This window comes from Dreissena polymorpha, chromosome 11 (assembly GCF_020536995.1).
Source record: "Dreissena polymorpha isolate Duluth1 chromosome 11, UMN_Dpol_1.0, whole genome shotgun sequence".
NCBI lineage: Eukaryota > Metazoa > Mollusca > Bivalvia > Myida > Dreissenidae > Dreissena > Dreissena polymorpha.
In genome coordinates, this window is record NC_068365.1 from 36,233,438 (window position 1) to 36,258,488 (window position 25,051).

Consider the following 25,051-nt stretch of genomic DNA (forward strand, 5'->3'; position numbering starts at 1 on the left):
GAAGCACAAGACCTACGAGTAGGTCCGGTCTGGAATATGACTGTAACACTTGTTTGTCAACAAGAGCCCCTTCTTGCGACCGTTAAACGACAACTACTTGCTTGGTTTGGACACTTCATTGGATACGATTCGTTTAAGGCTGTTCTCCATGGGCATGATAGAGGGAGGTCGACGTCGACGCCGTGAGAAGAAAAACTGGATGGACAATGTGAAAGAAGGGACATTCCTTCCCATGGATGAATAACTCTCAGCAGCACAAAACAAATATGACTGGAGGTGAATATATCTGTAACGTCGTTCATTATTTACTCACAACGGCCAAACCGGTCAAGGGCATGATGACGATGATGTTATTAATTTGTTTTGTTGTGTCTGTTTGTATGATGTATTGAATTCGATTTTATCAGAATATGTTTACCCTGCTGGCATCAGTAAAGTTGCATTGTGTTTATACTTTAGTATTCGTTTTTAAATAAAAGATTAAATAAAGGAATTCATAGCCATGTGTTCTTCCTGTTGCTATCTGTCATGCAAAAATAAATGTAAGTGATTTAAGGTGTGTTCATCTAAAGTTGTCATTGAAATGTTCCTGCAATGGAACACACGTTGTTTATGTCAAGAATAGCAAGATGAATATTTTCAAACAATTAAACATGGACATTGTTTTGGAATCAGTAAATATCAATAATGTAAACACATCCTTACGTTATATTTATGTAACTTTAAAGTACAAAGAGATGTAATATATCATTATTTCATTAGTTTCACCTTTTATCCAAATAAAAAATACAGTAAAAAATAATTCCAAACATTGTAAAAACAGTTATTTTTTGTGTATCGCGCGTTCCCAACCATTTAAACAGTACTGAAATGATGAATACGAGACATTCAAATATAATTCCTTATTCCGGTGATTGTAAGCATCGTTACAAGGAATTAATTTTATCGATTATCAAATAGTATCGACTGATATTACCACTAAGTCGCTTCAGGCTGATTTTATCAATATGACTTTTGATACTCACCCTGGCATCTCTCAACTTTCTTTAAAGTACTAACAGGCTCACAGCATTATAATATTTCTGGTAAAACAGTTATGGTAAGTTTTACATAATAGTCTTGAGATATATTCTACAGAAAGGTTCACGGTGTACTCCAGATGCTAGTGGACACATTGCGTATTTATGTTGCGGCTTTCTGAATTGTTTGGGAATAGGCGGCTTACTATCATAAAGGACATGTTATGATGTACCTGTAGTTCTTCTAGTGTTGAGGCTAAAGTGTAGCGTCGTTAATATCTAAAGACTATCAGTTATCATGCTGTCGGGAACGGGAACCGAACCCGGGTCGCCTAGGTGAGAAGCCAGTGTACCAAACATTGTGCTAGCACAACAGCCTTGACGTACATTGAACTTTAAATGTTTATGAAAATATTGTAAACACAGAATCAACATTTAAATAAAACTGCATAAAAATTAATGTATTTATAAGATTCGTTGACAAGTGATCGACTTAAAACGCATTGTCAGCAAATGATTGTCTTTTGAGGCGTTAGAAGGACGACATGTGCTCATTCGGGAAATATTACACACAAACCATCAACATTCAAGTAATGCTAAAATGTGATTATACGTTTACTGAATTGTACGTTATTTAGTTGATGAATTCATTATGATGTAGAAAATATAGTATTTATTGTAAATAACAAATATATTTAACTTTTACATATATATAACATATATAAAATATACATATATGTTTCATTCAATTATCATTCATCATTCTTAAAATAAGACTGTCCAATTGTTATCGCTTTGATTGCGCGTGCGTGCAATATATTGTGTATTGACAGTTCGGCTTTTAATAAAAAAATTCCATTATTTTCAAGTCAACTGCACACTTATCTTTCATAAAAAGTCATTAGAATATAAACTATGTTGAAACTAGACTCATTGCTGACTCGCAGAAACCGTTTTATTAAGCCCCGCATAACATATGCTTATAATAACATTCTTAATATTGTCTTCGTAGTTCTTTACTTACATTATTGTACTTTGTGTATAAGATAAAAAGACTCTTTAAAAACTCTGTGTACAATACTCGTTGTATGTGTGTACACGCAAAAGCTGGCACGCTCACTAAGGACTCGCACATCAACTGTTATCGCCCTTATATATCACCGCATTGTAAGCTTCGCTGTTACATAATAACCATATATTATTTATAATGCATGTTGTTACAAAAGTTATTCTGCATTTACAGGTGATTTAAGTTAACGTGATTTAGTTAGTAGTTGCAGTATGTTCGGAAAAACAGAACAGTTTTGTTATGAAACTGTTAAAATTCCGTTATCAACTTTAATACATAGAATGTCACATAAAGGATATTATTCATAAGATAACTGCATGTCGACTGAATAACAATCTATACTCAAATGCAGTACATTACTCGATGATATGATCTGTGTCTTTTGTATTTGTATTCACGCAATCACTAATCGTGATGGTATTTTCGTCAGGATGATCTGTCATGGTATCATTTGATCCACCATTATCCCATATATGTACGTAGTCTGGCGCAGCAACATCCTTCGCGTCAGGAATGACCTTGGCATTCACCACTGAACCATATACGAAGACGGCGTCCGATGATGTCTTAGCCAATTCACTACTGGTCGCAGGAGTAAACGAATGGGCTTCTTGCAGAGTTTGGCTCACTGTTTGCTGACTTTCGTTTTTGTGAAATGCTTGTCAGGCCGGATATAGTGTTCAACCTCGATTTCAAAACATTGAGCATTTCCATGGAAGCCTTCCAGGAGTCAGTGGTGGTCCATCGGGGAATTCTCGGCGTGCTGATTGTGCTCCGTATCGGAGTCTGAGGAGCGTCCTCGTCGGTGACCGTGTAACCACTGTTAATGAACCCAAAATGATCAATAAGCATTATGATGGCATGACCACGTGAATTAAAAGAAATGTTTTTAGTATGTATTATGTCAAAAATACACAGTTAAGAATACACAATGTTGTCAACGACTTACTTAGTTTCGATAACATATAACATAGCATGTGACATCAGACGAGGCTGACATGGCGTAGGAAAAGGTAAGGCTTGCTTTATCTCATTTTCACATGGACTACCAGTGCAAACACGAATTTCGTGTTTGGTTGAATTTGTGACAACAAAACCATTTTTATATGCAATTTTTATTTCAGACACTTAAAAACGGAAAAGTTAATGTATTATAAGTCATGGCAGGAATTGACAAAGCAAACTCCCGCTGAACCACGTTACAATGAGAGGTGCGTCTGTACGACAACGCGATACGGCAGCATAACTACAACGGTTACGGCGTCTTTCCACAGTTTGTTGACGATACGGGACGTTGTTAAAATAAAAGATAATAACGGTAATTTTGAATAGTTTGTGTATGTGTAAGTTGACGTTTATTTTAATACGGATATTGTGTTCCTCTTTCACAACTTACCATGTAATTTATTCCTATGTTATCGATAAAATGGAAGTTTTACAGACCTGTACAGACAACTCATAGAAGCATTGAAATATAATTCAAAGTCTAACATTAAACAGAACAAAATGCAAACAAACGTAAGCAAGAACGAATATTGAATCTATCTTATCAAGATCTGTCTCAAAATTTACTGCATGTAAGTGTAACGAGATCAATTTTGATGAATTAAAATGTTACGGCGTCTTACAGCGAGTGTTACAGTGCATTTACTACAACATGTTTAAGGTAACGGTATAGTATCGACGAGAACTAGAGGTTTCGGTAAATAACACGTTCGGTAAATTGTATTTATCTGGTAAACATTGTGAAGGGTTCGGTAAAATGGTACAATGAGGTGTTAATGACACCTATTATTGGCTTACAATAACATCAAGGCATATATTTGCAAACTGGTGATTCATTTTCAATTGATTAACTATGCCTACAATAAAGAATTTAAAGGCATGAATGAGCTACTTCTGACCTTTTTAATAATAGTTATTTTAGGTATCAAACCAAAAAATATAGATTGAATTTAAAATGTAACTTTATTGAAAGTAAATTTACGATTTAAAGAAATCAATACTAATTTTTTGGTGCATAAAAAAAATATATCATAGTATAATACATGTTGATTTAAAGACTGAATTAATGAAAGATCTTCAATTTATATTAATGCTATTAACACATGTTCAAAGTAAAATATTGTAGTACTGATTTATAAAAAAAAACATAAACAAATATTTATGAATTTGCGATTCTAAGATTAATTCAGTCTTTAAATAAATATTTTTACTTTTATTTTATCTAAAAATAAGTGTACCAAATCTTTAAAAAGTGTATTACTGACGCCATAAATAAATACAAATAAATATTACCAAAATGAAGTCATGCTTTTAAATGACCTTAATATGTTATTGAATTCAACACTTTCGATGTGTGATATATTTTCTTCATTCCTGTTAAATTCTTTACAGTAATTGAGGTTATTAGTAACTGTTGTTGTTACAATCAATGACGACCTCCATACTCACGTCCAAAATGCTACTATCGTTGAACAAAATCCCCATGGTTGTAAATTTGACTTCCTGCGGGCGTTGTAACGCTGTAAAGAAGACGCCGTAACATGGCTTAGTCGTAAGAAAAGATACCGTAACATGTACACGGAGTTGACATGCTACAACTTCTTTTGCAAAATCGGATATAAATCACCACTAATAGTATACACATGGGCATCAAATGTTTGTAAAAGAGTGAACGTTATACAAACCATTGAAAATAATCATCGTAACAGAAACTGCAAGCCAGAAACAATGAATTTATTGGATTTTCTATGTTTTGAGATTGAACTTCTTTCTTTTATCGTGATTTCGCGATAGAAAATGCCTCGATAGCTTAGGTAGCGAGTAAAGACACATTAAGAAATGATAATAAATGCCATATCCCGTTTAACGTGTAAGTTTAAACAAAGAATTTACCTGTGTAAACGCGTGTGTATGTCTATAACTGTCAAGACGCTGTAACCGTTGTAGTTATGACGCCGCATCGCGTTGTCGTACAGACGCACCATTCATAATGACGTAGTTTAGCGGGAGTGAAACATCTTAACCAAGTATTTAGTATTTTTCTGTGTCTCGATATTATTGAATTGTGTATCATATGCACTTTTTTGCTTTGCTACTTATAAGAATGACACAAAAAAGGAAATCACTCGCATCTTTTAAGTAAAAGTGGTCCATAATTGTTCTTTTGATCAAATCTGTCATGTTTTTGTTTTTACATAAACAACGTATTAAGTACATTTGTGTTAAGTTAAATGTTTATTATTACTGTTTTATCATTTTTGTTCTATTAAAGTGAAGCAAATGAGTCCCAAATTTGTATTTGTATTAATTTTTTCTATGGATGAATGCTCATTTCACTCATATTTTACATTTTGTATATACTTAAATGATACGTTTTACTGTATACTTATTCTATATAAATGTTCTGAATAAAATATGAATCGCTAAGTGAGTTTACGTTTAAACGACGTAAACGACATTCCACGCCTACGAAAAATTAGTTCTTAGTATGGGCGGTACTAAGCAAACATAGAACGCTGCATATGAGGATGATGAACTCAAAAAAGGGCGGAGTTAAAAAAAATGATATGGATTGACGGAGCTTAACAGGTCATCGTCAGTTTTCCATCCACAATCTTTCATTACAAAGTTGATAATATTGCTATGACTTTGTTATGACTGTCAATGCATTTCATATGATAAGTTTTATCATTAACTACACCTCATGAAAGGTGTTTCCGGCACCGCGCTAAGCAATATTCTTAGGACTGACCCCCCCCCCCCCCATGCTCTCAATGAGGTTATAGAGAATAATTGCAATTACTTCATATGGTTTATGTCTGATTAATTGCAAATATGATAGTACAATATTTTAATTTAATTGTAAATCGAGGAATTAAAAATACGACTTTTAAACCATATATTAATTCACCGCAGATATCCAACAACTTACGTTATACTGTGTTTTGTTGCAAGTAATGTGTGTATGACGTTATCACTGTGTCTCCTAATATAATTTGTCTTTCTATCGAAGAACATGGTCAAAGTATCAACATTATAGCACTGATAAGATTGGTTTTATGTAGTCGCTATTGAAAAATAAATTTTAAACAAATTTAAAGTCAAGTTGAATCTTAAAGAATTTAATCATTATATTTCCTTCCATAAAGCCAGGTAAAATAGTGAATATCAATTTAACACTAAATTGTATCTAAGTATTGCGTTCTTTACCACGTTGATATCTTTATAAAATACAATGGATTAAAAAGCACGTGATACTTACCCGGTGCAAATGTGGCTATAAAGTGTGATTTCAGCTTCTGTGGACAGTTCTAAATAAAACAAGTGTATATTGAAACGTTCAGATAAGTAACAATGGAGTACGCTCATTGACAACTTCAAGAAATATATTTTAACAATTAAGTTTCGATAATCTAGTCAGTTTGTAAGAAATTATACACAAATAGTTAATGACTAGTTATCACATTGGTTATAAATGCGAATCAGCGTGGTATGAATCTAGGCTAAACCAATAAGAACACTACGTTTCGTTCATAACGCACGGTAAAGTATACATTCTATCCGCACCAGGCGAACAACAACATATTAACATAAATTGTTCACACAACTATTATGTGTTACAAGCCTGTGGTAATAGATTAAATTCGGAACTCGCGCGCTTTGGGTTTTTTCGATTTCTGAGCGCGCGCGGGAGGTACAAACATTGTCATTAATACAGCGGTAAGTATTGACCAGTAACGTCTATATCTGATTTGCTTTCCATTCAGTAGTGGATAATACGTATTTAAACGATAGTAGTGTTTCTTTTAGGAAATGTCACAATTCAAGTATTTTGATGTTTTTACTATTACTATTATTATGATTAATAATTACATATAACAAATCTAACACTGATATACATGTATGCCAGACGTTTAATACAGGATTAAAGTTTAAATACACCGTTCAGATGTACAGCAGCCTATACGAATGGGTCCAGTATCTAACAACCTTAAAAGACATGAAAAACAGACTTTGTCAGCTGTATGGTAATGAAGGAGCCTTTACAAACGGCTTGACATATGCAATATTTCTTCTGAAAAACAGTATTCATGTTCTTGTTGTTTACGACATGCTTTATAGATATAGCAAATTAAAGTAATGTATGGTAAAGCTCGTTAGTGATGTGCCTTCTCATCTAAAGGTCTTAGTCTTAAGCGAATAATTTTCTTTACTTTTAAGATTATATTAAAGAAAAACATCACAATAGAGCTGTATCAATAGACATCTTAATATCCAACTGATATGGAACGATATATTAGTTCTAGTTATACAAATGGACTGAGGATAGTAAGGTTTTTGTTGTTTGGTACTTGCCTATATGATTTTAAACATATTTGAATAGTATAATATATATATATATATATATATATACGATGGAGTCAATGTCTAGGTAGTTTTGTTAAAAAACTACCATTAAAACTGAATGCCTAGGCCTACGCACAGTATATGCAATGGCCTAGTTACGTTACCAAAGCTGTTTACATGTACCTGAAGCATTCTATCGTGTTACATAGTATTCTTACAAATTAAACACGATCGAGATTAGTTTATCTAAAGAAAAATGATTGAATCCTGGTATTTTTATCAACTTTAACGAACGTTTTGGCAGAAAAGTGGTGTTTACTATACAGTGATGATAGAAATTATTGAGTTACTCTCTTTGAAAATATGCTAGTCAGCTTTTGTTTGTACCTACCGCGCGTGCTCAGATATCGGAAAAACCCAGACTGAAGAGTTCCGAATAACAACTATTTTAAAACGACTGATGCCATTTCAGTGCGAATTGAATTTTTGTCGGTAGGCAGTGACTTTTATAATATTTAGATAATCGAATATCAGTGATGAGGAAATAAATATCACATCGAATAGAAATGAAGTAAGTTTTATTTACATTTTGTAAAGAAAACATTATTTAACAAACGTCGTGTCGATACAAATGTATGATAATAAGCTTCATATGTATGTTAATCTCAGAAATAATATAGTTTGCGCACATAAGTGGGTAGAATTAAATTTTCATTTTATGCTTTGCGGTGGTTTAAAGAGAAATATCAGTGAATTAAAATGATAATTTCACTGTTCAAACAGTGAAAATTATCAGTGAAAATTATCGATAATTTTCACTGTTTTACCGGAACTATTTTTTTTACCCCATTGTGACCCCCACGCAGTCTTCCACCAAGAAAGAGAACTCTTCAATGAATATTTATATCAACTTACGGAGTAACTTCCCTTGAACATACATGTGCACACTGTCGTCTGCTTTTTAAGTCTTTACTCTGAAACTTAATAATGAATGAAATGGAAAACGAAGAAATTAATTTTATGTTCTCGGATATTTTTGATTTTGAAGATAATTTTAATGAAAATACAGAAAATCTTAATGAGACATCAAGTTTAGCAGAAGAAACAACAGCAACAGTATCAACAGCAACAGTATCAGCAGCAACAAAAGTATCAGCAACACTGTTATCCATAACAGAAACAAACCAAAGTTATGGAAGGGCTTCAGAAACAATTTCTGCTGGGATACAGTCATCAACAGCCACTGCAGCAAAAACGGACACAGCAACAACAATGAAACGGCAGTTTCGTGAAGTCAATATTGTCAATTTCCTGAATGAAAATGAAAATATGAACACCAAAAAGAAAACAGTAAGTGACATGAAACTCTTCAACCAATTTCTTCTTCACAAACAAGACTCAAGAAATGTTGAAAATATTTCTGCGCATGATTTGAACAATCTGATTTGTGAATTCTTGTTGGGTGTCACCAAAAAAGATGGTAGTGAGTACGAGCCCACAACACTGCGAGGCATCATCGGCTCAATTGACCGCTATTTAAAACACAATAACAGTAACATATCACTCATGAATGACAAAGAATTTGCCAAAGTCTGGGAAGTGATGAAAAGCAAACAAAAGGCATTGAAAAAACAAGGCTATGGGAATAAACCCAGAGAGGCTGTGGCACTAACAAAAGAGCACATCGAGGCAATGTATTCAGCCCAGACACTAGGAGATTCTAGTCCCAGAGCCTTGATTCATTCGTTGTGGATGATCTGCACAACCCATTTCGGCATGAGGACGGGAAATGAAATACATAAACTCTGCTGGGGGGACGTTACACTTGGTGTTTATTTTGAGTCAGGCGAGGAATACATCACACGCGATACCAAGCGCCAGACCAAGACCAGAACGGGGGAAAATCCAAGAAATACCAGGTAAATTTCTATGTCTGAAACATTGAACTAAATTCATCAAATCATGTATTGCCTTTTAATTCAAGTATTTAATTTAATAGTCATAATTATATAGAGGATATTGTTGGATTCGGTGGATTATCGATTTTAATGCACTCGTGATCATATAAAAAATATATATTTTCACTCGTGGCGCACCGAACCCAACACATTTTCTTTTTATTTAATGCTTTCCATTGCGTCAAAAAAAATGACGTCATTTAACATAAACAGTGAAAATTATCGATAATTTTCACTGATAATTTTCATTGTTTGAAACAGTGAAATTATCAGTTTTAATTCACTGATACTTCTCTATAAACCACCGGAAAGCATAAAATAAAAATTGCTTCTAAAATCTACATGGCAAAATTAATGTAAATGTAACATGCTTATATAATATATTTATAAATTATTTTAAATCAACAAAATGGTTAACTTATTTATGATATAATATTTTTTTATGTATTTAAAAAATTATGGCCGACTCATTAGTAACAGAAGATCAATAAATTAATGATTAATAAATGAACTTAATGATTAATTGCCAAACAAAAGCCATTGACATCATGTTTTTATATGGTTTAAAGCAACTTCGTGGAAACTTTTGAATTCAGTATTGCTATTTTATACACAAATAAAGTTTAATTTTGTAAGGTCAGTCAAACCAAGGGCTTATGCAGTCCCCGAAGAGCCCAACAGAGATCCAGTTCATCTGTATAAGCTGTATGCAGACAAACGGCCGGTGGAAATGAGAGGAGATGACAGTCCGTTCTTCCTTACACCACGAACAGCACACAGCTTGGCTGGTTCAGGAGGTCAGCAATTGGTATACACAAGCTGTACGGCATCATGGCAGAGATGAAGGCGGACGCTGGGATAACAGAGCCCAGAATCACCCCATACAGGTAGAATTAATTAACATTGAACTGATTTGCATATGTATTGTGGCACTAAGCCAGGTGACATCAAAGCTAAAAAAATTAACTCGTGAAAACAGACTTATTTTGTGTTTCCCCGACTTAATTTTTTTTGGAGCGCTGATGTCACCTTAGTGCCACTGTACATATCTCAAATAAAAAGAAAATGATCACTTACCTTTAAATTAGCAATTATCACCATTTGTTCAAGATTTCTAATTTCAGTAAGACTCCTTTCTCCGATTTTTCAGATCCACGCACTGTATTCTTTTTTGGATGAAGTTTTTCAAAGGGACACAAAGCAATTACAAAAGCTTAATTTTAATTGTAATATGCAATGTTTGCTTTTGATTTTTTTCCAAATTGATAGCCAAAACTATTAATAAAATTACTTTCTTTTACAGTGCAAGAAAACACTTAATCCAGACATTAAATGATGAGAACATCCCGGCTCACCAGATCGTACAAATTTCAGGCCACACAAATGTCAATAGTTTAAATAACTATAGTGGAATAAACAAGGATCAATCAAAACAGATTTCAAAGATCCTCTCACATTCAAACCAAACTGCTGTAGCAAAGCAGAATCTTTCTCCATCTGCAACTGCAACCACGTCAATGAGTGATTTACCGATGGGAAGAGGATTCTTTGTAAACTCAAATTTCCACGGCAACGTTACTTTCAATTTTCACAGCTCTGAAATGGGTCTGTCCCAGAAGAATGTGTTCAATCAACAAGTGAAATCTCCAACACCAACGCCGGCTGTTTCGCCTGATTTTCCTGATCAACCACGCTACAAGCGTATCCGTATGATTCCAGACAGTGATAGCGATTAAATAGTTTGTGATAAAATTGGCACGAACACTTACTGTTGATTTTTTCCAGTTAATTCCATTTAATTGTTATCACTCCTTTCGTGTGCATTTTGTTAAAAATGGCGAAGACATTGTTAGCGTTATTTACGCTATAAAAAGACTCCGTATATTAATACACCAACATGACATAATAAACAAATTGTGTCATCATATGATTATTTATTTTTTAAATGATGTTATCGGTGTTTTTTATCTTTTCACTTGATATGTGTTGCATTGTAAATACAAAAAAGTTATTGTTTAACGTTTGTTTTCTTGTGAACTATTTGCAACGCTTATTGTAAAAGCGGTAATGATATTTTGGGGCGCCCAATGGGAAATTGGTTTGAACGGATTGGCAAATGTATACAAATATTCATTTGTGAGCATAAAATAAAAAGAAAATTTGTTGGATTTGGTGGAATATCGATTTTAATTCACTCGTGATCATAGAAAAAATATATTTTCTATCCTCTATATTCTTATTCTGCTTCATCACCTCTCTGCTAAATATGGTCTGCCGTTTCCGGAACGAAAAACGCCATGCATGCAAGTTCAGTTTGACATGTGCACAAATAGTGATCATCGTCTTCGGATTTGCAGACGTGTTGCAGTATTGCCGAGGTGAAGCTTTAAACATAATATCGATATTTTTAGCCCATTGCCTATATTAAATATTAATTAAACATGTTCTAGGCGTTCTGTAACTCTTCTGCAAATAGTTGTGCGTATACATATGTGATAATGAATAGTACTGTATCGATTGGAACAGCTTTAATAGCATCGTCTTTAGTGAATATGCTATTAAGAAAATGCGAGATTATAAAACCAGTAATATTAAATATTTATTCCAATCGAGATTTTCCTGATGCTTAATATTTGCCTGATGCTTAATATTTGACTGATGCTTAACAAGTGATGGTCAAATTGTTTTCAATGACGGTAATCGTTTAGTAGTTGTAAAGCTAAATAATTCAAAATCGTTGTCAAAGATTATGCATATACTTGTCTCATACATATGTTCATACATGTGAATACATTTAAACTACATGTACATACATTTTAAAGCGCTCCATTAATAACACAAGAACAGAAACAATCAGTTTAGTGTCTTGATGTTAGTATAGAATCAACTAGAGATCATACCATGTTACGCATGCGCTTGGATAACTGTCACCCGAATACTCAACAGACACGTTTTGTACACTTGCAATAGACAATAAATTTAATATGCAAAGAAAGTTAATACTATCTTAGAGAAGTGACAGTGCTATGGCAAGTACATTGTATCATGTTCAAACGCTCCTTTTTGTAGCCAAACATCCATCTTTTGACTTCGTTTGTGACTTAAGTATTTAACATAATATGCAAAGAATTTGATAAGTTCCGTTAACAGTTACATAGCTTAATGTAATGATATTAAACAGTAGATGATCATTCGAGTATGTAAAAAAAGAAGGTGAAGATTAAATCTGTATCTTTCCTTAATCGTTCATGCAAGGTCATATATTTGTGAGATTTTGTGTTAATCTACAATAACATACAATCAATTTCTGTAAAACCTAAGCTGCAAAGCAAATACTGACACAATTGTTTCGAATGTAATTTAAACAAAAAGATTTGAGAAGATGACATGAATATACAATTATGTAAATATTTATTATTATATAACCTGACTAAGTACATGTTTTGTATTCAGACGCCGATCAAACGGAGCGGTTGTGCTCGATCGGAAAGCATTCAAATGGATAGTGAAACCCCATCTACATCACCATGTTTACATCTTGGAACAATCCGAATTGCTTTCTTAAAGATAAGTGAACAAGTAATTGTACACAAAAACAAATACAACAGGCGAAACAACATAATAAAAGACAATTATTATACCTGATGTCATCACAATGTAACATTCTCTGCAAAGCGTAGGGGTTTTAAAGATCTTAAGGCATGTCAAAAAACCCACACAACCCCATTGTTTTAAAACAATAATTCATATGAGACATATGTGAAGTGATACTTATAACACTGAGTTACAATAGTGAGATAGGTTCACTGCTACCTCCGCATCGTCATGGTTTGCAGCAATGTCTGAATTGAGATCAAGTGACAGAAACATCTGTGCTATTGTCCGGGACAAAACATTTCGCTTTCAATTTCTTCTTCCTTGAAAACAGGACATAAAAATTGAAACGCGTCAATTTCAGTCCTAGCTTTGTGACAACCCATAAAAGACCTCTTAAATGCATCATATTGTATTCGTAACATAACCAACGCGTTAATGACCATAACGTATTGCTGTTGTATAAAATCATAGTCGATGTAGAACATGGAATGACTGATCTTAGTAAAATACCATATTACGTAACCAATGTAGACAAATGAGTAAGAAAATATATTTTTGTGTTGATTTATCAATATATGTTAATAAATAATTGATCTGTTGAATGCAAATTCGTTGATGTTAATGTATATATTCATCATCTTATTGCAAACAAAAGGAGTATGTTTATAAACATATAGGCAACATGTTTATTGAAACGAGTTCTGCTAAAACGCCCTATTAATAACAGCAACAAGACCTTATCTTATATTTAGAATCGATCTACCAAGTGTGCTTGCAATCATGAGTGCTATCATACGAATTAATTACAATTAATAAATCACTGAGCAAATTTGGAACTATAGAAAATGTTAAATAACGAAAATAATACAAACTAATAGTTAGTCTGTTAATGGACATATAAATGGATTAATGTGAATAAAATATTTTAAATCTTGATAAAAAAAAACTATGCATTACAATCAGTATTGTATAAGTATACATGTACATACATACATATAAACACGCTTGATGCTTTAGACATTCCACGTACTGTCATGTACTCAAATCATGTCAGTTCAAACATAACAGAAAGATAACTTCAGTGCAAAAAGGCGCAATCCATTTAATAATGTCCTTTTTGCATAATTACTCATAACCATTGTTTTTTCCTTTTAAGTCAGGAAATTAAAAATATAGTAAGGGGCAGTTAGTGCGTATGCATCTGTTTTACTTAATGTTTATCATTATGCATTTCTTGACAGAACATGTCGCTCTGAGTCTTCACGTACAATGTCATGAGTGATAAAAACAAAAGAAACTGCAATGCTTTTGATTTGCACCTAAATACTTATTTACTGGAAAATGCGCTTGAAATATAATGCATTTTACAAAATTGGAAACAATAGGTCAGCTGTTACGGATATACACAATTTGAATTTGCTGTGCCCTAGTTTAAAGTATAACTCAATTCATCTTTTGGAAACAAACACAATCAATATATTACAAAAGCACCGAGTGTTCACTTTGCATACGTGTTTGCGTTTGTTGAATCACACCTCACATACGATGTAAATGAGTCACGAAAATTATATGTGTTTCAAAAGAAGTCGCGCAAATGTTTGGTTTTAATGAATAACTATTGTTGTTTGTTTATTGCTGCCGATAAATGGACTTTCATGTGAACATAATTAGCTGTATCTAACATTTCATTCATGTGTATGCATAAGTATCTAAGCAATACCAACGAATGGTTAACTATATTTCTGCAATTGCTTAAAATGTTTCTGTCTTAAGACGGAAAAAGACATATTTCGTTATACAACGTTATATCAAGTTGTCATAGCGGAAACAGTGTAGTTGTTTTTAGTTGGATTGTTCGCCGTTTCAGTAGCATTTCCGTCTTATTACGGTCAGTTTACCAATGCATACTTGTCCTGTGATAGCTACTAAGTGCACACATTTATGCCAGTAATTGACAACTGCCGTATTTAATCAGATGTTTGCGAAGAATGGCCGTAGACAAGACTTCATGACCAATCCTCACAAAGTTATATTAGTATCAGAGCAGTTAACACTTTGATATTGACATTGGCGTTCCGATACTCTATACTTTACTTCTTTCCAATACTTCAACTAAATATATTATGTTTCCGGTAGAGAACCCGTTTAGCCAGTAATACATATGTGTTACTACAAACCGGTTTATAGAATAAATTATAATCGTTATTGTTAAAACACTAGTCGGCAATTAGGTTGTATTTAGCCTACTATTTGAACGAACATAAACAGACCTAACATTTTCTTGTACATGTATACAAAGTATTATAATGTGTGAATATTGTAAAGAACATACGGATTAACAATTTACAATGCAAATATCTTGGAAAAGTAATATAAATAAATAGAAAAATGCCAATCCAAAGAAGAATATTAAAATGTGTTGCAGTCAGAGTAGAAAAAATCGAATTTAACTTTTTTAAATAAAATAGTCGAATTTCAAAAGGAATTAATGCTTAGTCTATCGTTTGAAGAACATTCCACTAAGTACTTCATCATCCACATTAGGGAACATGTTGTCATTTACCTTTTTCTCTTCGTTCAACGGTGCGACTTTCCGAATCGTTTGTCTGTGGTAAGGTTGAATTGCGTGTAAAAACACAAATATGCAAGCTACGTACTTTTAATTACAATACACGTTAATTGGGGGTTAGGAGTCGAATTTTGTTTACAATTGATAAGAAAACTTGACTTATACTTTCAGCTAGAAATAAAGCCTTCCCCAGGATGCATATGTAGAGCTGAAACGTGTAGCTTCATTTGCACAAGTGCTTTTGCAAACGTGATGAAACACTTCCTTAAATTATCTGATCCCGATAGGATTTACATAAAAAAATGTTTCATAAAATATAAACTCTACGATGTCTTAAAAAATAACAAACGAAGTAACCTTGCAATTATAAAGATTATATTCACAAATAATAAAGCTAGATACTCAAATATTGCATATGTTCTATATCTTACTAGACGTTTCATGTGTCACTGTAGTATATTTTACATACCGCTACGTGGATATATGTCTGAAACAACGTGGCAAGCTATTTGTTTTCTATATCTGTTCAACGGGAACTAGTTATATCAGTCAATGTTTGGCAATAGTTCATATTGCTCGGAACGAGTTATAAAGCCGTCATTTCAAGTAAAATTGAATCAGATTCAACAAAACAAACAATAAGATACCAAGATGTTATATATATTATACACAAAAAGCAACATAAACAGCAAAAACATCAACATATTTTACACATATTAAGCGCAAGTACTCATGGCGACATTATTAACACATCAAGCGCCAAAAATCATATCCATTACCGCAAAATGCAGCGTCGCAGTGATTATTTTTCACAATTGCTTGTACATTGTGTGACGTAGAGGTATGATAAACAGGAAAACACGTTACTGCCTGATCTTTGTGTAATATATCAGGCTCGGCAGGAATAAAACAACGGCTCGGCAAGCCTTGCCATTAATTTTAGTTCTAAGCCTCGCCTGATATATTACATTACTATCATGCAGTAACCTGTTATTCTCTATTTATAGTAACAACATTATTTGTGTGTAATACAACCGTCACTGATATCATTTTGGTAATATAAAGCAGTTGTGGATTTATTGTATTGAAATACAACCGTTAATTATTTTATCTTGGAAAAACAGCCAGTACTGATATATTTTGGTTAAAAAAATAAACGTTTCAGCTAATATTTTGGAGACAAACAACTTTTCCGGATATTATTTTGATTTAATACAACCATTAATTAACAATTGTGTTGTAATGAAACCGTCACCAATTCTTTTTAGTGTAAAACAACTGCTTTTTTTTTTAATTCGGTGGAATACAAGCATAACAAATATGATGTTGGTGATTTTTTTAATAAATGAAGTTGCCATCGTCAATATATAAACAAGTAGGGTATTAACACGTATTGTGTTTTTACAGTCATACGTGTGTGTCCATTCAAACATTAAAACATATGAACTCGTCTTTATGATTATAAAGATTGATAAATTATCATATGGCCGTTTCATTAAAAGAAATTGGAAGTTAAACTCGATTTAAATGGTTAATTTTAAGATGTATTTGATAGAAATTTCTTTATAAAAACATAAGCACAAACTCAAATTTACATGCGTTTCGTGCACAATTACATAAATAAATGTAAAACAATATTAACATTGATTTATATTAATTACTGTTACTGTAATTACACAGTCAGTTTTAACTAAATGTAATTACCTGTCAGTAAAGTTGTTTACAAAAATGGCACTCACACCGGAGCTTTTCTGATTCAATTTTTCAATCGAATGTTACCATTCAAGTTTATTCACATCTAATGTTCAACATAATTATTGTGTCCAAATCTTCGCATACATATATCACTGGTTCCAGGCATAGCTCTTACACATATCGGAAAACACAAGTGTTAATGGTCGAATACATTTATTTAATTATTATGTATGGTGTTTTTATTTCTGGTAATATTGCCTACTACACATAATATATACAAAGTCAAATTGCGTGCAGAAATGCACTGAGTTAACAAATGTCCAATTCAAGAATAAATTTGCTTGCGTATACCCATAACCGATATACGTGCGGTCACGGTTAAACGATACACTTATAGTATCAGAACAGGGATAAACTCGTGGCAACGGATAGCCGCTAAACACGTGTTTACACATAGTTATTGTTACAGATAACAGATGGACATATTGTTACTGGTAACCGACATTCTTTATGCAACATATTACTGATAAACGTGTTGTTGCAGATAATCGATAGCCTTATGGCTGGATATTACTGAAAGACTTGAGGTTGAATGTAATAGATGAACTAGTGGTTTACGGACGTATGGTATCTGATAACCGACAGACTAGTTTTTACAAATCACCGTATAACGATTAAAGTGTAACGTATAACTGATAAACTTGAAGTTACTGAGAACAAATCGTTACAATGAGTTTGGTGTTGTTGTTGGTGCGACCAACAAGTCAATGATCTCAGCATAGTGTTTATCCTCTTCCCCCGCAACTGTTTCGACCTCTGAAGAATCTTGAAGAACTTTGAATGTTGAAAACTTGAAAGTAAGTCATTAGTATATAAATCATTTAAACACATGTATGGAAGGAATAATATATTTGATGTCAAATACTATTTTATAAACAAATTTCTGATTTATATTCTGTGAATATGCATTTACACATTTGAAAATACATGCATTTACACATTTGAAATAACATGCGTTTATAAACTTTATAAGCACGTGCAGGTGTAAAAAGAGCACTCTAGATTTCATATACGAGCCACGATGAATGTAACATGATTAATAGGTTAGTAAGTACTGAAGAACTTCTAGACGCGTCTTAACTGCAATAAAAAATATCAAACCTTATGAACAGCATTTGAAACGCTGCTAGTGTCGCTTTGTCCAACTTGACCATTTCCTGATAATAAACAAAATGTTACAACAATCTAAGTAAACCATCAAACAGACATCTGATATGGACATACTCAACATCGTATACCGCGTGTTCTAAAATGTTTAACGATTCTAATATATGCGTCTATGAAGTTAATCTTAAAAGGCATATACTGTTTATAATTTACTACATGAAAGAAGCAAACTGAAGTCATTAACAAAAGTTGAACTATTTCATAGACAAAAGTGAAACTATACGATTTACAGCCTAACCTTGAGACGCTGTAAGGGGTTCATGTTCCAAAACTCCGACTGCAGTAATGTACATCTGATCTATGATTATATTTTGCCGAGTTTAACATTAATATATATACTTGAATAATTTACTACATGAAAGTAGCAAACTGAACTAATTAACAAAAGTTGAACTATTTCATAGATAAAAGTGAAACTATACGATTTACAGCCTAACCTTGAGACGCTGTAGGAGGTTCATGTTCCAAAACTCCGACTGCAGTAATGTAAATCTGATCTATGAATATATTATGCCAAGTTTAAAAGACATACATAATAGCACACTTTTAAATTAAAAAACGTGTTCATACAAACTAGCAATGCGATTTTACACTGTTAATAACGATGCATATGTTTAAGAATACATGTATATACAAATAAACAAAATCCATTTGCATTATCGGAAAGGAAATTCTTACAAGTACTCTATAGTCTGTTACTTAAGGAAATTGACCAATTGCCCTACAAAACAAAACAATAATAACACATAAAACATGATTAAGGTTGCGGTCACCACCTTGAAATGGTCAATTAAAAGAGCTGTAGGTTAAAAATGATTAAAATGATTAAATGACAGATCGACGCTTACACGTAGCCCAGAATGTATCACTCCCACAAAAACAATGTATCAACCAGTAATTTAAAGTATTACCTTCATTTCGTGTCCTTCGTTTATTTCTGAAACATACGTACATGCGGTACAATAGTTTCAAATAATACATACGATAAAAATACACGTTTTTATTGACTTAATTGAAATATACGTTTCTTAAACGGTATATAGCATGTTTAACCTCAATATTTAATCATTATGAAAATACAGCAGGAATAATACCTTTTGTTCGCCACAGAGTTTTCTGAAAAATGAAAAAAATGAAAATAAGTAAACAACGATTTATAAGATGGACGTGTTCGTGAAACAAAGTATTTAACGGCCTGGAGAACAACATACAGCCATACATCACAACATTATTCCTTTACATGTTTGTAGTATGAGCTTTATTATAACATTGAAACTCTTTATGCGGACCATCTTAACATATTTCGATATTTATTGTATAAGTACATTACAAATACCCCGCATTTTCCGTTTTCTGCAAACGCATACGAGTACCGTTAATGTGAGGAACATTAATGCGCCACAGCCAGCACCAATTAGCGGTAGCAGCACATCCGGGTTGAGTGTGGATACAGAACGGGCAGCTATTAGATAGATGTACATGTTTTTACACACCGTCTTGCAATATGTAAAGTTGTTTTATATATTTTATGTAGAGACATATACATTTATGTTTACAATACATCGCAAAATATGGTTAGTTGTCTTGTAGGTTCTATTCTGTAGTCCGTTAAATGCGTTTCTTCTATTCATCTATCCATCAAAAAGAAAAAGATATCAAAATGAAACTCAACAGCACCAGCAAAAGAGAAAGCGTTTAATTACCCTTGCTACATTATAATGACAAGCCGCAAAGGTAATAACACTCGCTGGATCTACATTGTTATTCATAAATATGATTTTTAATGAAAAACTTATTGAAACTATGTGAATCAATGTATGGTCATAAAATAAACTGTTATACTTGTCTGCTTTTCTACGTACGGTAATAACAGTTATCAAATAAAAAGCATGTGTATATGTAAATATTGTTTCTCAGACTTCTGTCAAGCTTATGCTTTTTGCAATATAAATGTGATGACAAGTACATTTCAAATAAAATGAGCCATCTCGTGAACTCGTATAAATAATCTCGAGCTTCATTTAAGGTGTAAACATCATACACAAATTAAGCCAAATGCAATGAACTATCAGGAGAGGTTTGTTAATGTCATCCATCCGTTTGTATTTTATTTGATGTATTTTACAATTGACCAATTTCATGTACAGAATTGAGCAATAAAATCAACACAACATTACAAATTTGAAGGACCAATGCAAAGCATTGGGATTAGAACTTATTAAAAGTCATACAAATCTCAGCAAATGTGTTTTCATCAGCCTTATATCATCTAGTCATATATGCATTATACAGAAGCCTGCTTGTCAATGTAGGATAATCTTAACGACAAGTTGTTAAAAATCAGTTTTTGTAGTTATAATATTGACGATTTTCGTCATCTTCGCAAATAAGATCACATTGTTTTACTGAAACAGCGTCTACATGTTAATTAGCTTACATGATTTTTCGAGTACCGCAGGTGTGAAGTTTTTCGACACAGTTGTGGAATTCCCTAATTCATTGCTGGCATATGTAATTGCAGTGTAGTTTATGTTGGAATCTAACCCAGTCAATGTGCACGAAAAGGTATAGTTTGTGGGAACATCACTAATCGCATCTACTTTGATCCATTCCGAAGCGTGTATGTTTTTGTAAAGGAGTATTATTGACTGTGATATGCCACCGCTATAGCATGCAGTCGTTGTTAGAATGACGGAATGCGGAGCTGTGCTTTCATAAAACAACAGCGGTGCTTCGGGCTTATCTGAAGCGACAAAGAATACATAACCCAATATGGAAGTACACAGTTCAAAGACAATTTCTTTCTTTTCAGGTTAAGGTTAGTAAAACGAAAGAAAATGCCAATTATGGATGATTTTCGTTGGTTGTATGTGTTTATAATAGTAGTTACAAGTTGTTAAAAATCATTTTTTGTAGTTATAATATTGACGATTTTCGTCATCTTCGCAAATAAGATCACATTGTTTTACTGAAACAGCGTCTACATATTATTTAGCTTACATGATTTTTCGAGTACCGCAGGTGTGAAGTTTTTCGACACAGTTGTGGAATTCCCTAATTCATTGCTGGCATATGCAATTGCAGTGTAGTTTATGTTGGAATCCAACCCAGTCAATGTGCACGAAAATGTATAGTTTGTGGGAACATCACTAATCGCATCTACTTTGATCCATTCCGAAGCGTGTATGTTTTTGTAAAGGAGTATTATTGACTGTGAGATGCCACCGCTATATCCTGCAGTCGTTGTTAGAATGACGGAATGCGGAGCTGTGCTTTCATAAAACAACAGCGGTGCTTCGGGCTTATCTGATGCGACAAAGAATACATAACCCAATATGGAAGTACACAGTTCAAAGACAATTTCTTTCTTTTCAGGTTAAGGTTAGTAAAACGAAAGGAATGCCAATCATGGATGATTTTCGTTGGTTGTATGTGTTTATGATGGTAGTTCTAGACTTATCCTGAAAACAAATAAACTAAATCCGTTTTAAATAGTTAGATATCATGAGAATATTGAACTAACGTATTGTATACCTTTGATCACGACGAGGAACGTCTGATTCCATGCGTCACCAACACCATTTTGCACAGTCAACACATATCGCCCAATATCATGCTGAATGAAATCTGAAATCGTTAGATTCGACGTTAAGTCAACTATCGAAACGTTTAAGTGCCCTTCGTCAACAAGTGAGAAGCATTGTAAATGTCCAATCGATTCTTCAACATCACATTTCTTCCAAACATAGTCTGAAGGTTGTGGTTCTGGATTAGAAATCACTGTGAAGCTCAGTATAACAGTTGAATGTAGGGTAGTCGTGAAGTTGAGCTCTGAAAGCATGTTTGAAGCAGGTCGTGGGGAGCCTTAAAGAAAACCATCGACATACACAAATGGGATATATATAAAAACTTTCACAATTAAGGGTGAATTTAAACATGACTTTACTAAATATATCATTAAGATCGTACATACAAGTTGTATAAAAATAATGTGCATATATATTAATGTATAAGGCAACTTAAAAACAAAATCATACACATAACGAAAACGTCGATGTCTTTAGATGTTGACTCTTCTTCGTTTATGATATTCCTGGCATAGCACGAATATTTTCCCGTGTGTGCGCATGTCATGATTTCCTTATTTCCGAGAGAAATCGCATTTCGTTGCTTTAGTACACGATTGTTGTTCTTTATTCGTATCGTTGGACTAGGATTCCCTGTGGCGTTACATCTGAAGGTCACGCTTTTGTTCTCATTTACAACGACAGAGTCACTGTGTCCCACAGCCTCAAAGTTAATTACACTCGCTGGATCTACAGTGTTATTTATAAATATGTTTTTAATTTAAACTGATTAAAACTATGGGAACCAAAATTTTTTCAAAAAGTAAACTTTCCTATTTTACATCTTATTTACGTACCGTAATAAAGTTATCAAATAAAACATACGTGTATATATGCATATTGTTTCCCAGACTTATGTCAAGCTTATGCTTTTAACATATAAATGAGCATCGCTCTGTGAAAAGGGGGATTAAAGTGTCGTTCAAGATTAACCTAAGCAGTCCGCACTATTTCCGCTTAAATGATATTTTTCGTTTAAAGAGAGTATAGTTTTAGCAAAAATCAAGTTAAGGTGCAAAGTGTCGTCCCTGATTAGCCTGTGCAGACTGCCAAGCTAATCTGGAACGACACTTTACGCACATACCTTAAATTCCCTTTCCACAGAGCGAGAAAATGTAATGAAAAGACAAGACAACTACTTCGCAAATAAAATGATTTCTCTCGCGAACTCGTATAAATGAGCTCGAGCTTACTTTGAGGAGTATATAGTATACATATATAAATATCTACAATGTGTGCCTTGTTACATGCCATTAACTTTAAACGTACGAATTTAATCTACGTCCCATTAAAAACAAATAGAAGTAAATCATGCAATAATATTAGACACTAATCACTTACATTCAACATTTAAATGGAATGAATGTTCAGAGTCGCCGCTGATGGAATGATTAAACGAATCCGTGATCAAATATCGTAATTTGCAGGTATAATTGCCAGCGTTCTCCCTTCTGACTTCTGTCCAGTATATTGTGTTGTGGCTCTCTGACCAATCCTCGTCTCCTTGCCTCAGCCACGTGATAACCGTGTTAATGTTTTGTTTTGTACATGTTATGTTGAACGAATCGTTCTCTGTTACAGCATACGCGTCATTGAAAGCAAACTTTGGTTTATCTGGAAACATTACAATTATTTAGATTTTCTGTATTAATTATATTATGAAAAAAAGAAAGAATAATGCCGACATCATCTTACTAGTGGTCAAATTTCCTTCTTTTTAGTTTTACCAGATTTACATGATAATGCCGATGTAGAAATATCATTCAGTAAGTCTAAGATTTTAAATTTTAGGAATAATTATTTTACGTCAATAATAAAGCAAATATGAAAGATAAGATGGAATTTTGATAAAGTTTTAACTTACGTAAAACATTCAGATTTAGATGTTTGCATTCAGATCCATGCTCCGGAACACCAACTGCTGGTATCATGTGGTTCTTGGCGCAACATTTGATTGTCGTGTTTTGTAATGCGCCAACATTACGGATTTGTAATACGTGATGTTCAGTCGTTCTATTCAACAGTTGCCAATTAATCTGAGGTGATGGTTTTCCGACACTAGTACAGTAAAAGTCATAGTCTTTTCCCTCGATGATGGTGATACTCTTTAGAATGTGATTACCGTTGTAACTTATGGTTGGTGCCGTTGGTGGTGCTAATACATAATTATGTTAAAATATAAGTATTCCTAATACATGTGTTATAATACAAATATACGTTTCCAACACACATGCATAACAATATAATGTCAACCAAACTTATCACATTAAGTAGGTAATCAAAAAATATTACTTTCAACAAGGATTGAAATATAAATAAATCTTACTGAGAATTTCCAAATTTAGATAATTTTCGTTTCTCCCATATCGCTCGTAGTTGTCTGAGGCTTTCATTTGATTTTCCAAAGTACATGTGAATTTCCCATCGCTATTGCGGCCAATGTTCGTAAAGTTAAGCCACGCCCCATTTGTTTGAGAACGTTCATTGTACCAATTTACTTACACCAACAGTGGTTGAGTTTATGTATTGTCCGTGTACTTTGAAAACGGGCTTGTCTGGTCCATCTGAAAACCCGTGCAGTTTTAACAAATGACATCTATTGTTACGCACGTGGGGCATTTATGTTCAGACAAGGTTTTCGAATAATCACGTTTTAAACAATTCAGTTCAAACCTATTTAGTTTAGCTCGATTGCATCGAAAGCCAAAGGCTCATATGTCTCGAGTCCGGTTTCTGGGCCTAGAACCAGTACTTGGTGTCTTGGTGTTAAAACAGTTTAACTCTGGGACAATATATACAAGTTTTGTTTTTTCGTAGTAAAGCGTTGAATGCAGCCATTCTGTGTAGTTATCACATTATTATTATGATGAATACGGATAATAACAATTCAAAGAAACTTTTTTAAATGTACAATATATGTACGTAATATTCCAGTTGAT

At 33.2% G+C, this 25,051-nt stretch overlaps 2 protein-coding genes across 4 annotated transcripts in view; both read right to left on the reverse strand.

Annotated features, from left to right (window-relative positions):
• Positions 1-24,550, reverse strand: part of LOC127849761 (hemicentin-1-like) — a 57,391-nt gene extending 32,841 nt beyond the window's left edge. Inside the window, exons 1-4 of the mRNA XM_052382512.1 lie at positions 24,439-24,550; positions 23,977-24,267; positions 23,454-23,726; positions 22,524-22,802 (exon numbers count right to left, since the gene is read on the reverse strand). Of these exons, the coding sequence (XP_052238472.1) occupies positions 22,524-22,802; positions 23,454-23,726; positions 23,977-24,267; positions 24,439-24,505 (910 nt within the window). The 5' untranslated portion in view covers positions 24,506-24,550. The remainder of the gene's footprint in view (positions 1-22,523; positions 22,803-23,453; positions 23,727-23,976; positions 24,268-24,438) is intronic.
• Positions 16,284-20,018, reverse strand: LOC127850076 (uncharacterized). 3 transcript variants are annotated; one of them, XM_052382826.1, is made up of 7 exons: positions 19,823-20,018; positions 19,581-19,602; positions 19,398-19,423; positions 18,924-18,983; positions 18,725-18,784; positions 18,421-18,476; positions 16,284-18,109 (listed from the first exon to the last, which is right to left on the reverse strand). In XM_052382826.1, exons 1-7 carry the CDS (start codon positions 19,965-19,967, stop codon positions 17,984-17,986), a joined length of 495 nt encoding a protein of 164 aa, XP_052238786.1. In that variant the 5' UTR covers positions 19,968-20,018; the 3' UTR covers positions 16,284-17,983. The 3 variants fall into 3 exon arrangements, with proteins under 3 accessions (XP_052238786.1, XP_052238788.1, XP_052238789.1); XM_052382828.1 differs by lacking the exon at positions 18,924-18,983; XM_052382829.1 differs by lacking the exon at positions 18,725-18,784.
• Positions 24,551-25,051: the final 501 nt, after the last annotated feature.